This window comes from Pogoniulus pusillus, chromosome 6, assembly GCF_015220805.1.
Source record: "Pogoniulus pusillus isolate bPogPus1 chromosome 6, bPogPus1.pri, whole genome shotgun sequence".
Lineage (NCBI taxonomy): Eukaryota > Metazoa > Chordata > Aves > Piciformes > Lybiidae > Pogoniulus > Pogoniulus pusillus.
In genome coordinates, this window is record NC_087269.1 from 4,875,177 (window position 1) to 4,890,422 (window position 15,246).

General features: G+C 44.0%; 1 protein-coding gene across 2 annotated transcripts in view; it reads left to right on the forward strand.

Annotated features, from left to right (window-relative positions):
- Positions 1-15,246, forward strand: part of CACUL1 (CDK2 associated cullin domain 1) — a 65,334-nt gene that overhangs the window by 19,648 nt on the left and 30,440 nt on the right. Inside the window, exon 4 of one of the 2 annotated variants that reach the window (XM_064144278.1) lies at positions 9,101-9,196. The exons of the other annotated variant lie outside the window; for it this stretch is intronic. Coding sequence (XP_064000348.1) covers positions 9,101-9,196 — 96 coding nt within the window. The remainder of the gene's footprint in view (positions 1-9,100; positions 9,197-15,246) is intronic. 2 annotated transcript variants of the gene reach the window in all.

Consider the following 15,246-nt stretch of genomic DNA (forward strand, 5'->3'; position numbering starts at 1 on the left):
ACTAGGTTGGAAGAGATCTTCAAGATCATCCAGTCCACCCTATCTCCCAGCCCTATCCAGAGTCATCCTCTCTATTGTTGTTCTGTTAGGCTTTGTGTCTCCAGGAAGCTTGGACAAGGTCTCAGCATTTTCTCCTTGAGAGCACTATGTAACTGCAAGGCCCTGTGAAGAACTTCTTACTGTAAACTAAGAGCCCAGTTCCTTGAGGAGTGAAAGATGCAGCAATAACATTGAGTATAGCTATGATGGTTTTGAGTAACATGTGCTTTGAGAGAACAAAAAAGAAAGAGAGAAACAGAAGGCAGAGCTAATGAAGCTGCCTGGCCGTTTGGGACAAAGCCTGTTTGTAAGATGCTTTGTGGCTACAGTGTGGTGGATCCACAGTTAACTTTTATTAAGTTGGATACCTGGGATCATCAAAGTCTTTGTGAGGCAAGTAAGGAGCACCTGTGCCTACAGAAACTGTTTGGAAAGCACAGAAAGATCAAGTTGGGCACTTTTCTGCCCATGGGATGGCTCCACTCTGTTTCATAAGAGAAAGAGGCTGCTCTGTAGAAAGTAATGTATGAGAAAAGTCAGAATTTGAGCCAATCTTAGGGGTCTGTGTCACTCAAAGCATTGTATTTTTGTTGTATGCAATGTCAGGAAACTTTTTCTGCTTCATGTTAGTCCTTACAACTCCTAAGTATTCTGTCTTGTCAGCCCTCAAACCAGTCAGTGCAGTGTATGGAAATACCTCCTCACCTGGTGTGTCTTTGCAAGAATATGCACTGGAGGCAGTTACTGGAGAAGCCATTCAGCTGCTTTGTAAGGACTCTCAAATCTTTGAGTGCCTTGGATTGCATCACTTCTGGTTGTCAGCAATATCTGCTGTGAACGACCTGTTTCTTCCTTGCCTTTTCTGTTCTCTTGTCTAATGTTTAGCTTGAACCTTGTGTCCTGTGATTATAGAGGATTTTGCCATCCAGCAGTGAGGAGCTTGTTGCTTCCTGCCCCAACTTAATGAAATATTGATCCGATTAATGCAGATGCCTTACTCCAAGCTTCAGATTAGTTTCTGAACTTCCTTATTTGTCTTTGGGAATCAGTTGTGTAACTTCAGTGTTTCTCCTGATTACATGAGTGAAAGCATGAAGCTTAAGTGGGTTTGTCATGCTTACCTTGTGAGCTCTGCCTGTGGACAGGTCTAAAAAGTCATCCAAGCTGTGTTTTGAGGGACTGGTAAAACTGAACTTCTGACTGTGGGCAGAGTTATGTACCAAGTCCCACCTCATGGCAGTTCTTGATGCTTGTACATTAAGGTAATTTTACCCTAGGTTGTTTTGTTAGATATAGTTTGCTTTCCTTCTGAGGTGCACTGATGATCACATTAGCTTTATCTAATTGAAGAGTTGTGCCAGTCTGTAAAGTAATACTTTTGACAGCACCCTGGAGGTGTTTAAGAGGAGGCTGGATGAGGCACTTAGTGCCATGGGTTAGTTAAATAGAAGGGTTAGGTGATAAGTTGGACTCAATGATCTTAGAGGTCTTTTCCAACCTGGCTAATTCTGTGATTTTGACTATCCATACCTGGCTTTTGTGTACATGTTGTAAACCAGTTTATTAGTGAGGTTATGAATAGAATTTAATGTACATATGAGAGGCTTGGTTATATGCCTCATCCACATTACACTGTCTGTGGGCAGTGTCTGACTTGCTAGCCAATTAATCTTCTGTAGCACAGAAAGAACTCTCCCATTGGCTCTTGTTAATTTGAAATGAGTTGATTCTGTTAAAATTTCTATAGCTGCAGTAGTTTCTCAAAATACACAGAAAACAAATTTGCCTTCTCCCTGTTCTGTCTGTAGAAAAGATCACAACTAGAGGTGCAAAAATGGAAACTCAACTTGCATATCCTAAATTCTTTCATATTAAGCTACTAGTGAAGTTCATTTTTCCATCTGTATGATTTGTTACTATTGACTGGTTTAAAAAGAGGAAACTCAGACTGGCTTCTTTTCTGATCTAGAGGACCAAAGCCTACCAAAATCTAATGCTTTAGGTTTTTATCCATCACTTCTGCTAGGGTAACATTGCTTAATTCTGTGTGAAAGAGGCTCTTACTGCCGTGAATCACACAGAATCAAGTGAATGATCAATAGTAGAACTCGGAGGGCAGAAACTCATGGTGTTAGAAATGTGTACCTTCATGTGTGGACATCAGAAAGATGTCTTTGGAGTTGGAGTAGAGTTTGGGGTCACTGTATTGCCCAAACTTCCATTAAAAAGGATACTGTCCTGGGCAAGCTAACCTGAGAAAAGCTTCCTTTGCTCTACATTCAGTCATGGACATTATGTAGCATTGCCTGCAGCTTTTTGAAAGCCATACTTGGGGCAGTGTGGCTGAAGAGCTGCCTGGAAGAAAGGGATCTGGGGTTTGTAATAGACAGGAGCTGAGTATAAGCCAGCAGCGTGCCCAGGCAGCCAAGAAGGCCAGTGGCATCCTGGCTTGGTTGAGAAATACTGTGTCCATCAGGAGCAGGGAGATGATGTCCCCTTGGACTTGGCTTTGGTGAGGCCAAATCTTGAGTACTGTGTTCAGTTTTGGTCACGGCAATACAAGAGAGATGTGGAGGTGCTGGAGTAGGTCCAGAGGAGAGCAATGAAGCTGGGGAAGGGCCTGAAGAATAAATCTTATGAAGAAAGTGATTGAGGGAGCTGGGTATGGTTAGAGTGAGGAAGAGGAGGCTGAGGGGAGACCTCATTGCTGTCTACAACTACCCGAAGGGACATTGTGGGGAGGCTGCTGCTGGTTTCTTCTCACAGGTAATTGGAGACAAAACAAAGGGGAATGGCCTCAAGGTGAGGCTGGGGAGGTTTAGATTGGACATTAGGAAAAAGTTTTTTCCTGGAGTGAGTGGTCAGGGACTGGAATGAGCTGCCCAGGGAGGTGGTGTCACCCAGCCTGGATGTTTTTAAGGGTCATTTGGATGTGGTGCTTAGGGCTATGGTTTAAGGTGTATCTTGTAGATTAGGGTTCTAGGTTGGACTTGGTGATCCTGAAGGTCTTTGCCAACCTGGATGATTGTGTGAAAAGGGCTGGATGCCTGCACTCATTTCCTTGCCACACAACACTTGAGTAATGCTGTAAATTACAGAAAGACAAATGCAGCACAAATAGAAGCTTGTGTATTTACTGGATGGAAAAGGTTCTGAGCGTTTCTTACTCTGAAACAGACTTGTGATGGTCTTTGGATACAAACGATGTTGTTTTGTTTTGCAACCAGGTAGCATGGAAATGAGAGTGCATCTGCTGCCCTGCTTTAAGACAATTCTGAGAGTGAAGCTGTACTGCTTGGAAAATTGAGTGCAGACAGGATTAGGAAGTCTCTGAATGAGTTGTGCTTGTGCTTGGTGTCTGTCTCTTGTCAAATGTTTTAATAGTACCCTTGTCAAATGAGGTAGGCTTGGGCATCATGAAAACTGTCTGCAAGGCAACAAGTTATGTTTTCTTGAAGGCACTGACTCCTGTAAAGCAGCTTCTGTTCTCTTACATGAATAGCAGCTTAATTTGAGTAGTCACAGCCGTTCTCCCTTTTCACTTGGCAGGCGTGGGAGAGATGCTGCAGCATGTATGCTGGCATTTTGGCAGTGAGCATATTCCCAGGGAAATGGAACTGCCCATTCAACATGGGAGTGTAAGCTTTACCAAATGGATTGCTGATTGTGCCAGACAACTGTTCATAAACAGATTAACTCTCTGTTCCTCAAGCAAAGAACTCTTGTTGCAGTTTCTTTCTGGTGAGCCGTTTGGGTTCTTGAGCCAGCAGCTCTTCAGGCTTTGTGTTCAGCTAAAGAAGGGTATCAGACTGACTCCCAAACTTAAAAAAAACCAACCCACATCTTTTCCATGCATGCAGTTTCTTGCCCACAAGCTCCTTGAGATGCCTGGGTACTAGATTTCAAGGAAGGGAAGGGTAATTTAATATACTGGGTTTCTGGTGACTTGTTTTATTTGAGGCATGTCTTGCATGTCATTCTCTCTCACATGTGTTTCCTTGTTACTTCTTGTTACTCTTGGTGCTGAGATGTCCATTGCAGTGTGGAGGGAGGTTAAATGATGTCTTTAACATCAGCTCTTCACAGCAGCCATAGTATTTTATGCTAAGAAGTAGCTGGCCCAAAACCAAGCTGAAGATGTTATGCAAATGCAGCTGCATCCCACTTGGAGCAACCTGGCTGAATGTTTGATGCTTCTGTGACCAGGCTTCTGGAAAGCTGTTCTTAACTCTGTGTGCAAGATGAGAGAAAATGTAGAACAGGATTTACTCCTAAAACCAAATTGACAGTTCTGTAGGATTCAGGATGGGAGAGTGAAGGAACAAAGGATCCTCTTCTCTCCTGGAAAACCTTAGGCTAGCAATATAGCTTTCTTTGAACAGCTTCTGTAGTGCAGCCCTCAGGTAAGACAGGAGTGGATTTAAGGACTTAGTGTTTTCTTTCAATATTTACTTGTAAGAAGTAAATGCCATGCTTAATTCCACTCCTTGCCTCATAATTAAAACGTCTAAATGCCTATGTTACCTCTTCTGGATTAGGACTGGGAGTGAAAAACATCAACTGAAGCAGTTTCTTTTTATTTTAATAATAGCTATAGTTGAATAAATGCAGTTTTTTAAGTGCAAGTTCTATTCCAGTGATACCCATGAAATAGAGGAGTGGCTGGAGAGCAGCCGTGAAGAAAGGGACCTGGGGGTGCTGATAGTAGGCTGAAGATGAGGCAGCAGTGTGCCCAGGTGGCCAAGAGAGCCAGTGGCATCCTGGCCTGTGCCAGGGACAGTGTGGCCAGTAGGATGAGGGAGGTTATTCTTCCCCTATACTCAGCACTGGTCAGGCCACATCTTGAGACCTGTGTCCAGTTCTGGGCCCCTCAATTCAAGAGAGATGTTGAGGTACTGGAAGGTGTCCAGAGAAGGGCGACAAAGCTGGTGAGGGGCCTGGAACACAAACCCTATGAGGAGAGGCTGAGGGAGCTGGGGGTGTGCAGCCTGGAGAAGAGGAGGCTCAAGGGTAACCTCATTGCTGTCTACAATTACCTGAAGGGAGGCTTTAGCCAGGTGGGCTTGGTCTCTCTCTCCCAGGCAACCAGCAATAGAACAAGGGGACACAGTCTCAAGTTGTGCTGGGCGAAGCATAGGCTGGATGTTAGGAGGAAGTTCCTGCCAGAGAGAGTGATTGGCATTGGAATGGGCTGCCCAGGGAGGTGGTGGAGTCCCTGGAGGTGTTCAAGAGGGGACTGGCTGAGGCACTTAGTGCCATGGTCTAGATGACTGGCTAGGGCTGGGTGCTAGGTTGGGTTGGCCTGGATGATCTTGGAGGTCTCTTCCAACTTGGTTGATTCTATGATCTTAGCCCCGTCTGTTTCTTCATGAAGGTAGTGTCAAGCACTGCTTTCTTTGGTTTACAAAATTCATGTAATTTATCCAAAGCTAGTCTCACTAGATTTACTGTCTTATGTGATTGTAGAAGTGTGAATAAAGTTCCAGTGCTCAAACAAGTAATTGATTGCAGTCTAGGAGTTTTCTGCAGCCCTGTAATAATGCCTTAATGAACAGAAAGCAGACTTTTTGTGTTTTCCTGACACAGATTAAAAGAATTGATACACTGGCTATGAAAATGCTGTTACTGACTTCCCTTGGCTTGTGCTGTGTGGGTTTGTCTGTGGCTTTTGTTAGTTTACAAGTAAAACAAGAATTGAGGAGAGTTTTCTTTGGAGCAAAGCAGACTCGGGTAGTAGTGCACACTTGTGGTGTTAGTGTCTTTATTGAGGTCAGATGTGAAACTCATCAGGATAGTAACAGTGGAAGGACATTGAACTGCTGAAGTGGGTCCAGAAGAGGGCCACAAAGATGGTCAGAGGGTTGGAGCACCTCTCTGTGGGGGCAGGCTGTGAGAATTGAGGCTCTTCAGCCTGCAGGAAGTTCCAGGGAGACCTTACATAGCAGCCTCTCAGTATCTGAAGGAGGCTTACAAGAAAGCTGGGAAGGGACTTTCTACATGGGCTTGAAGCAGTAGAGTGGGAAGGAATGGATTTGGGCTGTTTCCTTTGAGGAAGAGGAGGCTGAGAGGGGATCTCATTGCTGTCTCCAACTACCTGAAAGGATGTTGTGGAGAGGCTGCTGCTGGGCAATTATCACAGGTGATTGGTGTTGTGGAGGGGTTTTCTCTGTTCCTCCTCTGTTAGGAGGAGAAAACAGAACAAGGAAGGATATCCTCAAGCTGTGACTGGGGAGGTTTAGATTGGACATTAGGAAAAAGTTTTTCACAGAGTGGTCAGGGACTGGAATGAGCTGCCTGGGAGGTGGTGGAGTCACCAAGTCTGGATGTGTTTACAGATGGTTTGGATGTGGTGCTTAGGGCTATGGTTTAAGGTGAATCTTGTAGATTAGGGTTCTAGGTTGGACTTGATGATCCTGAGGGGCTTTTCCAACCTGGATGTTTCTGTTATTCTGTGGAGCTTGAGAAGGGCAGATTCAGACTGGATATTGAGAAGAAATTCCTTACAATGAGGGTGGTGAAACACTGGAACAGGTTGCCTGGGGAGGTTGTGGAAACCCTCTCCTTGGAGGTGTTTGTGACCATGTTGGAAAAGGCCTTGAGCATCTGTTGCCCATGGCAGGGTGTTGTAGTGGAAGTGTCCTTTACTCATAGCAGGCAGTTGGAAATAGATGATCTTTAAGGTCCCTTCCAACCCTAACTGTTATATCATCTCACACCAATAAAACAGTCAACACAATGATTTTTGCAAGCCAGAGGTCAAGACTACCCCTGATACTTGCCTGACACTAGTGAATGCTTCCTTTAAAGCTGTTAGGACACTTAGAGCATTTGTTTTCCACTTGATTGCAGGGTGATGGTTGACAGGTATCACTTCTTCCATTAAAGGACTCTTGAGATTGTTCTCAGGAGGCAACTGGTTGTGCAGTTCCCTCTTGAACCATCTCTCTTAAGGGGGCATAGACTTTGTAAGGTGAGCCAGCAGAGTTTTCATCTTCAGCGGAGGAAAGGGCTATCAATCCTTCTTGTCCCCTGTGAAAAGGGAGGCAGAGTGGCTTTATGCCAGTGCCTAGAGTATGTCCATGGGATTAAATCTCATACTGCCCAGACAACTTCTGACTCAGTTTGAGGGTTTTTCTCTGATGAGTTTCTTTTCTACAATAAGTGCAAGCTGTTGGTGAGAGGAGTGGTGCCCTGTGTCAGGCTGTGGTCTCCTTTTGTCTGACACCATCATCTTTTCTTTAATCTTCGAGGCAGTGTACTGAGTCTTTACAGATCAGGGATTATAACTGTATTTAAAGCTGAGGTTGAAAAGGAGTGAAGCAGAAATAGATACTGCTTAGAAATGCAGATTTCACTGCATGTTATTTGCAACAAATTGTATATGTAAGTGTGTATGAAAGGGAATCTTTGGCATTCGTAGCCACTTTTATACGCTGTTGGCATTTTGAACTGAAATTTGTTTGGCCACCCTTGAGAACTGCATCTTTAATAAGATTTTAAAAACTCAAGATCAAAATGAGGAATAACCAAATCTAACCTTTGGCAGCAGCATATGGAATAACACTCTTTATTCCTTTGCCAGCTTTGCTTTCCTTTCTGAAATGCCTGCTCTGTGTTGCTGTTTGCTGTGAAAATAACCCATGTCTCCATTAAGCATATCAAGGAGGGAGGCAAAAGAAGATAATTTAAAGACCCTATTTTTACTCTATCAACTATTCTAAGTTTAGGAAAAAAACAACATAAACTCTGTTCTCTTAGGGCACCTGGTGAATGCCCTGGGTGAAAAATGTGCTTGGTAAAGATAAGAGCTTCAAGTTCTGATAAGGTGGTCAAGGTGCCGATAGTCTTGAGCATTTCTTGTGCTGCAGCTGCTTTGGATTCAGTAAAATCTTCAAGTTTGTTTTCTCAGTCTTTGCTGCATTCTTCATCCTCTTCTGTCTTGGTGCTGTCAGAGGAAAATCATGGAAGGGAATGAAAGTTTTGCTTCAGTAGGAAGCAACACTTTGTCCTTGAGTGTGTATGGATATGTGTATCTGAACAGTAGAAACTCAGGCAGCTCTTCACCCTCCTCTGAAACGACCACAGCAGGAGTTAGACTGGATGCAAAGCTCTATATAAATGGATCAGGATGGAGAGGGGAATAGTGGAGGAACTTGTTACTCCAGCTCCACTTCCATCTCTGGGTTTGTAATTGCACTCCTGAATGCTTCAGTGAGCTCCTCCTCATCCCTCCAAATAAATGTATCAAAGAAATGCTGGCTAGTGCTTCTCTTTTTTGTCTTCTGCCTTCCTTTTCAACGGGAACAGGTATTTTTAGATTCCTTGTTCCCTTCTTTGGGAAAGACAGCAATGATGTCACTTTGGGCTCTCTGACCCTGTCATAAAATGGGCATGTTTGGCTTTTACATAGCAAAAGTTTGCTTGGGGCTTTAGAGTGATGCTGCATATTGGAGCACTGCAGCAGATTTTTGTGGGCCTGATTTCTAGTGCAGAACAATCTGAAGACGTTGCTTCATAGTCCCTCCAAACTCCACACCCTGAATGCTTTCCTTGTTTTAGGTGACCCAGCAGAAAGTGGAAAAAGTGTTGTGAAGGACAATGCTCCCCGGAGCTGGAGGATGTGGCACTTGCCAGCTCTGATGCAAAGCAAACAGCTTTGTGCCACGCTACTGTCTTGGAGTGAAAGCCTACAGGGAGGATTGGAGCATGTAGCACTTGTTGAAATTGGGTTATAGATTCTAGGCATGACAGAGTTCTTTCAGAACAAAGGGTTGATCTTTTAAGCATTGTACTTGCACATGTTAAATGCTAGTTTACTGCAGGCATACTCTGTCTTGCTGGTCACTGACCTTCAGTCCTAAGCAAAACGCAGTTAAGAAAACTGGTTTTGCTGGAGACACTTCTAGCAGAAACTCTGGAATGATGTGGGGCTTTTGCTTTGTGTGGATGTAGTGTACCAAATGCTTTGTAGTTTTCTGAGCTTGCTATGAAAGCACAACCCATGCTGTTCCAGATCTTTCTCTTGTTCACATTACAACCTGACTTTTACGGTTTCTTGCAGGCCAGCCCTCCAGATCTCTATATTGAAAGATTTAACGTAGCTCTTGGACAGTATATGGGAGCATTGCAGAGCATTGTGCCTCTTTTCATATATATGGTAAGTTGTAGAAAATTCTTTTCCAATAAAGTATTATCCATGCAGAAGATGCTGGCAAAGAGAAAAGGCGGGGGGGAAATGAAATTCATCTCTCATTTTTAACTTGGAGTACTTAAGATTGCTGTCTCGGTATTGCTGCCTCCATAAGAACAATGATCAAAGTTGTGTGGGAAGGGGAATCTGTGCAGTTAAATGCAGAGTTCTGCAGTTGGTTTCTGCCCTTAATATTCCTGGGAGTGTGAAGTTGGAATGGTTTGGGGATTTTTTTTTTTTTTGATTGTAAAAAGGCTTTTCCAAATAGGAGATTATTTGTATCTTTTTGAACAGAGATAGTTTATTGGCTTGTTGTACTTTGACTTGGTAGTTTGATCAGGCTGCAGAGATGATTGACTGTTTCTTGCTTCTGTATGGCACAGATTTGGACAAGACAGAAATGTCCCTTGGAAATGTCTGTGCCTTTTGATAAAGCAATTTAGAGTGTCGAGTGGGTGAAGAGAGACTCTGTTCTTAGCACTGTCAGAGGTTCAGAAACCATTGGCTGTAAGTGCTGTGCTGACTTGTGTAATTCCTGATGTTTTCCACACCTCTAAAGCAGTTTATAATTTGCATTGTTTTTTGTCAAAGTGCCAAGACATTGTTCTGGGTTTTGGTTTTTTTAATGATAGTGAATAACTGAAGCTTAAAATTTGCCCTTCTCCCAGCAACTGACCTTGCATTGGCATAATTCAGAAATATTTAATTCAGAAAAATATAGTTAAATAATTCAGAAATATTGAAATTGATGAAACAAATCTTAAACCCTTAATTTTTTTTTTCCACTGGTAGCTACCCAGAGTTTGGGAAGCAGCCTCCTTCTGGAGGATCTCTTAGTTTCAATGAACACATCTGTGCCATTCTTTCCTGCTTTAGCAAGGAGCTTGGACTACAGGATCTCTATAGAGGTTCCCTTCCCACCTCTGCCATTCCCTATCAGGCCAGGTCACTTGCTAGAGTCTTTTGGAGGGGAATTTACCTTTGAACTGCTTGTTCTCTAATCTCTTCTTTCATGTAGTTAATACAGAATGAAATGCAGTTGCAACATAGTCACTTGCAATCTAAGGGTTGCACTCCTGGTGCTCACTTCTCTTCTTTCCTTCCTAGCTGTGATATGCTGGGGAATGAACTACCATGAGACTTTTCTTACCCTCCTTTTGCATTCAGACATTTTTAGATAGCAGTCATTTTTTCACCTGTGAATGCTTAAGTTGTTTATTGCAGGCAGGTGTTTAAGCAACCTCATGATTTAATATCCATTTACAAATGGAGATAAGCTGCTTGGGTGTGCACTTCTGTTGAATGCTCAGTTCTGTCACCAAGGTTCTTACAGTACAGAGGTCTAAATCTGTCCTGAAGAATTAAGACTGCAATGACTTCTAACATGGAAGAAGTGTTCTTGATATACATAAGAGCAGAGAGGTCTTATGATAAGCTTTGTCCACTTGACCAGACAAGCTATAATTGCTGAACAGATTTCAGTGTTTTTCTCTGTACACAGCTGTAGAGTGCTCTGAATCTCATCATTTCTTTTTAGAATTGAGTCTAGCTCTTACTTGAACCCTGTATGAGGAGAGACTGAGAGATCTGGGGCTCTTTAGCTTGGAGAAGAGGAGCCCAAGAGGTGACCTCATTCATGCTTACACAGATATGCAGGGTGAGTGCCAGGAGGCTGGAGCCAGGCTCTGCTGGGTGATGCCCAATGACAGGACAAGGGGCAATGAGTGGAAGCTGAGGCAAAGGAGATTTCATTTAAACATGAGGAGGAATTTTTTTCCTTATGGGAGTGCCAGGACCCTGGAACAGGCTGCCCAGTGGGCTGTGGAGTCTCCCTCTCTGTTCAGGACCTGCCTGAATGTGTTCCTGTGTGATCTAGTTTAGGTGATCTTGCTCTGGCAAGGAGGTTGCACTGGATGAGCTTTTGAGGTAATTTCCAGCCCCTAACATTCTGTAGTTCTGTGAAAAATGATTAATGAGCAATAAAGAGACCCATGAAATAGTTATATGGGTGGTTGGAGGTAGGTGGGTGGATGGAGGTATTTGATTTCATTGTGTTTTCTTTGAGTTTTTTTTGGGCAGTGTGGTTTTTTATGTGTGGGTTTTGGGTTTTTGTGTTCATTTTGAGAACAAAGAAAAGTGAAAGTACCCCATCATTCTAAAGAAGCAGCTTTTTTTCTTTGTCATGGAATGACTAATGATTTCTACAGGCAGTGAAACTCTGATCCTGCAAAAACTTCTCATCTAACTTAATTGAAGTTAGACCTGTGAGTTAGTGGCTTGAGTGTTAATTCCCCTTGCTGCTGATTTGGCTCAGCTGTCTAGCTGGCTTTGAAGGCTAGTGCCAAACTAAGTCTCATCCTTTTTCTCTGCAATAACTTCTTCATCAGTGCTCTGCATACTGTAGAAAATACCTGCAGAGAAGTCAGGATGAGAAATGTTTTTCTCTAACTTTTTGTTCTGTATGCATTTGGAAGTACTTTTACGTAGAGCCACTCCTGTAATTTCACATTGTGGCATCTAATCAGGTTTTCTCTTGCACAGAAGCAGCAGCTTCCTTTATTTAGAGAAGAAAATGCAATTAAAAGCCAATTACAAGAGGTGAAACCTGAATCATTCCACAGTACAAATTAGAGCTCTGCAGTTATTACAGTAGATATTTCCAACATATTCTGAAGAGAAGAGGAGGAAGTTGTTGAATTCTGTCTTTCTCAGAGGCAGCATGGTTTTGCTGCTTTGGTAGTGATGTGATTGCTTGAACTGGGAGTGTTGAAAGCCTGGAGTTGCAGTGATAAATTTTGTTTCATTATTGCTGCGTAGGAAGACTTCTAAAACTTAAATATCTATGAAGCCAAGGAAAACCCAGGGAGTTTTTAGGCAACTGGAATGTGTGTTTTTTCCCTCTGTGGCCAGAAAAGGCAGAGTCCTGTGTGTTCTGATGTCAGCAGCAGCACTTTTCTTCCTTTTCCCAGTACATATCAAACAATGCCCAGCCTCATAAAATTCAACAAGGCCAAGTGTAAGGGCCTGCACCTCAGTTGGGGCAATCCCAAGCACAACTCCAGGCTGGGTGATGAATGGCTGAGAGCAACTCTGAGGAAAAGGACCAAAGGGTTTGGGGTGCCTCAACCAGTCCCCTCTTGAACACCTCCAGGGACTCAACCACCTCCCTGGGCAGCCCATTCCAATGCCAATCACTCTCTCTGGCAGCAACTTCCTCCTAACATCCAGCCTATGCTTTGCCCAGCACAACTTGAGACTGTGTCCCCTTGTTCTATTGCTGGTTGCCTGGGAGAAGAGACCAACCCCCACCTGGCTACAGCCTCCCTTCAGGTAGTTGTAAACAGCAATGAGGTTACCCTGAGCCTCCTCTTCTCCAGGCTGCACACCCCCAGCTCCCTCAGCCTCTCCTCATAGGCTTTGTGTTCCAGGCCCCTCACCAGCTTTGTCACCCTTCTCTGGGCACCTTCCAGCACCTCAACATCTGTCTTGAATGGAGGCCCAGAACTGGACACAGTACTCAACGTGTACCCTGACCAGTGCTGAGCACAGGGGCAGAATAACCTCCCTCGTCCTGCTGGCCACACTGTTCCTGATACAGGCCAGGATGCCATTGGCTCTTTTGGCCACCTGGGCACACTAGCTGAAGATGAGCCAACACTATCTACCAGCACCCCCAGGTCCCTTTCTTCCTGGCTGCTTTCCAGCCACTCAGTCCCCAGTCTGTAGTGCTGCTTGGGGTTTTTGTGGCCGAAGTGTAGAGCCCTGCACTTGGCCTTATTAAATCTCATCCCATTGGCCTCTGCCCACCCGTCCAGCCTGTCAAGGACCCTCTGCAGGGCTCTCCTACCCTCCAACAGATCCACACCTGCTCCTAGCTTAGTGTCATCTGCAAACTTAGTGATGCTTGACTTAAGCCCCTGGTCCAGATAATCAATAAAGATGTTGAACAGGACTGCCCAGCACTGATCCTTGGGGCACACCACTCGTGATAGCTGCCAACTGGATGTGGCACCATTCACCACCACTCTCTGGGCCCAACCTTCCAGCCAGTTCTTGACCCATATCAGAGTGAATCTGCCAGCTTTGCCAGGAGCTTGTTGTGGCAGATGGTGCCAGAGGCTTTGCTGAAGTCCAGGTAGTTCTGTTCTTCCTGGGTCGTAGTACTGCAGTTGGCTTATCAGCTAGAGGGTATTTTGTGTGTGTTTGTATATACAAATATATGTGAGTAGATACATGTGGATGAGATGATAAATACTCTTGCATACTGTTTTTTTCTCTTTCAAGTATTTATAACTGTCCTCTTAAGCTTAGCACTATTATGTGGCTTGACTTCTGATGGATTATTTTATGATATGGTGGATTGTAGAAGAAATATTTGTATCATATTTGCCTTCCTCAGTTATTGGTCTCTGCATACCTTTAATCTGCCAGTTAGACCTTTAGATGACTTCACATACTGATACAGCCTAAGTAGTGACATCTTACACAGAAAATCTTTCTGGTTATCCCCTAACAAGAGTGAGGAAGCTAACAGCTCTTCTTCTGTCTGCTTTTGGCACTGTGGATTGAAAATGAAGTATAAGCTAGGTGATTTTTATTTTCCCATGGATTTAAATAGGCAAAGAACATTAATTTTGGAAAAGAGTTTCCTAGTGAACACACACAGAGTAGTTAGAATCATAGAATCAAGCAGGTTGGAAGAGACCTCCAAGATCATCCAGTCTGACCTATCACCCAGCCCTATTCAATCAACCAGACCATGGCACTAAGTGCCTCATCCAGTCTTTTCTTGAACACCTCCAGGGACGGTTCCTCCACCACCTCCCTGGACAGCCCATTCCAATGGGAAATCACTCTCTCTGTGAAGAACTTCCTCCTAACATCCAGTTGTAACTCTTCTCAAAACCACTGGGGTTATTGGTTGTTCTTCTGTTGATGGAACTTAAGGTGTAGGCTTTCTCACAACAAACTCTGCCAAAAGAAGGCGACTGAGGGAGCTAGGAGTGGTTAGTTTGAGGAAGAGGATGCTGAGCCTCATTGCTTTCTACAGCTACCTGAAGGGACATAGTGGAGAGGCTGCTGCTGGGCTCTTCTCACAGGTAATTGGAGACAGAACAAGGGGGAATGGCCTCAAGCTGAGACTGGGTAAGTTTAGAATGGACATTGGGAAAAAGTTTTTTCTTGGAGAGAGAGGTCAGGGACTGGAATGAGCTGCCCAGGGAGGTGGTCAGGTCATCCTGGACGTGTTTAATGGTCATTTGAATGCGGTGCTTAGGGCTATGGTTTAAAGTGAATCTTGTAGAGCAGGGTTCTAGGTTGGACTTGGTGATCCTAAGGGTCTTTTCTAAGCTGGAGGTTTCTGTGATTCTGTGAAAGCATCACAGTCTCTACATGCTGTTTCCAGCTGTTTTTCATCTAAAAGTCTGGAGGCTGAGAAAGGAACAGAATAAATTACTTGCTTAGGTGGGTACATCTTAGTTACGAGCTCATAAGAATCAGCAGTTTGACATTGGCAGATTTGGTTCAGACCTGTGGATAGGAGATGCTCTGGCCACTTCTGCATGTTGCTCTAATAGGTATGTGGTAGTATGTGGTCAGGAACATCAAGGTGGAAATGGTGTAGGAAGTCAAGACTGATGAAAGACTGTAGTATGCTGTGTAGCTCAGCACATCCCAGGTGATGTCCGTCTTCAGTTCCTGTGAATTTCTGACGCAATGGCAATTCACCACTGACCCAAAATACCACAGGTGAAGTTAGTCTCTTTCCTACCTGATTGTTTTATCTGCAGAGCCTTTCTCTCAGTCTCTGTTGGAAGAACAGGCCCAAGTGAGGGGGAATAACTGAGTAATAGTCCTTGATAAAACCTCCACAGGTAGGGTGGCTTCAGGGAGTCAGCCAGCTGTGGGAAGCTGCTTCATAGGGGCATGTACTCAGATTGTGTTCTAACAGGTTTGCTTCTCATTGAAGATAAATAGCTGCTGCTGAATGCTTGGCTTGAAATGTAGATGGTTTCTGC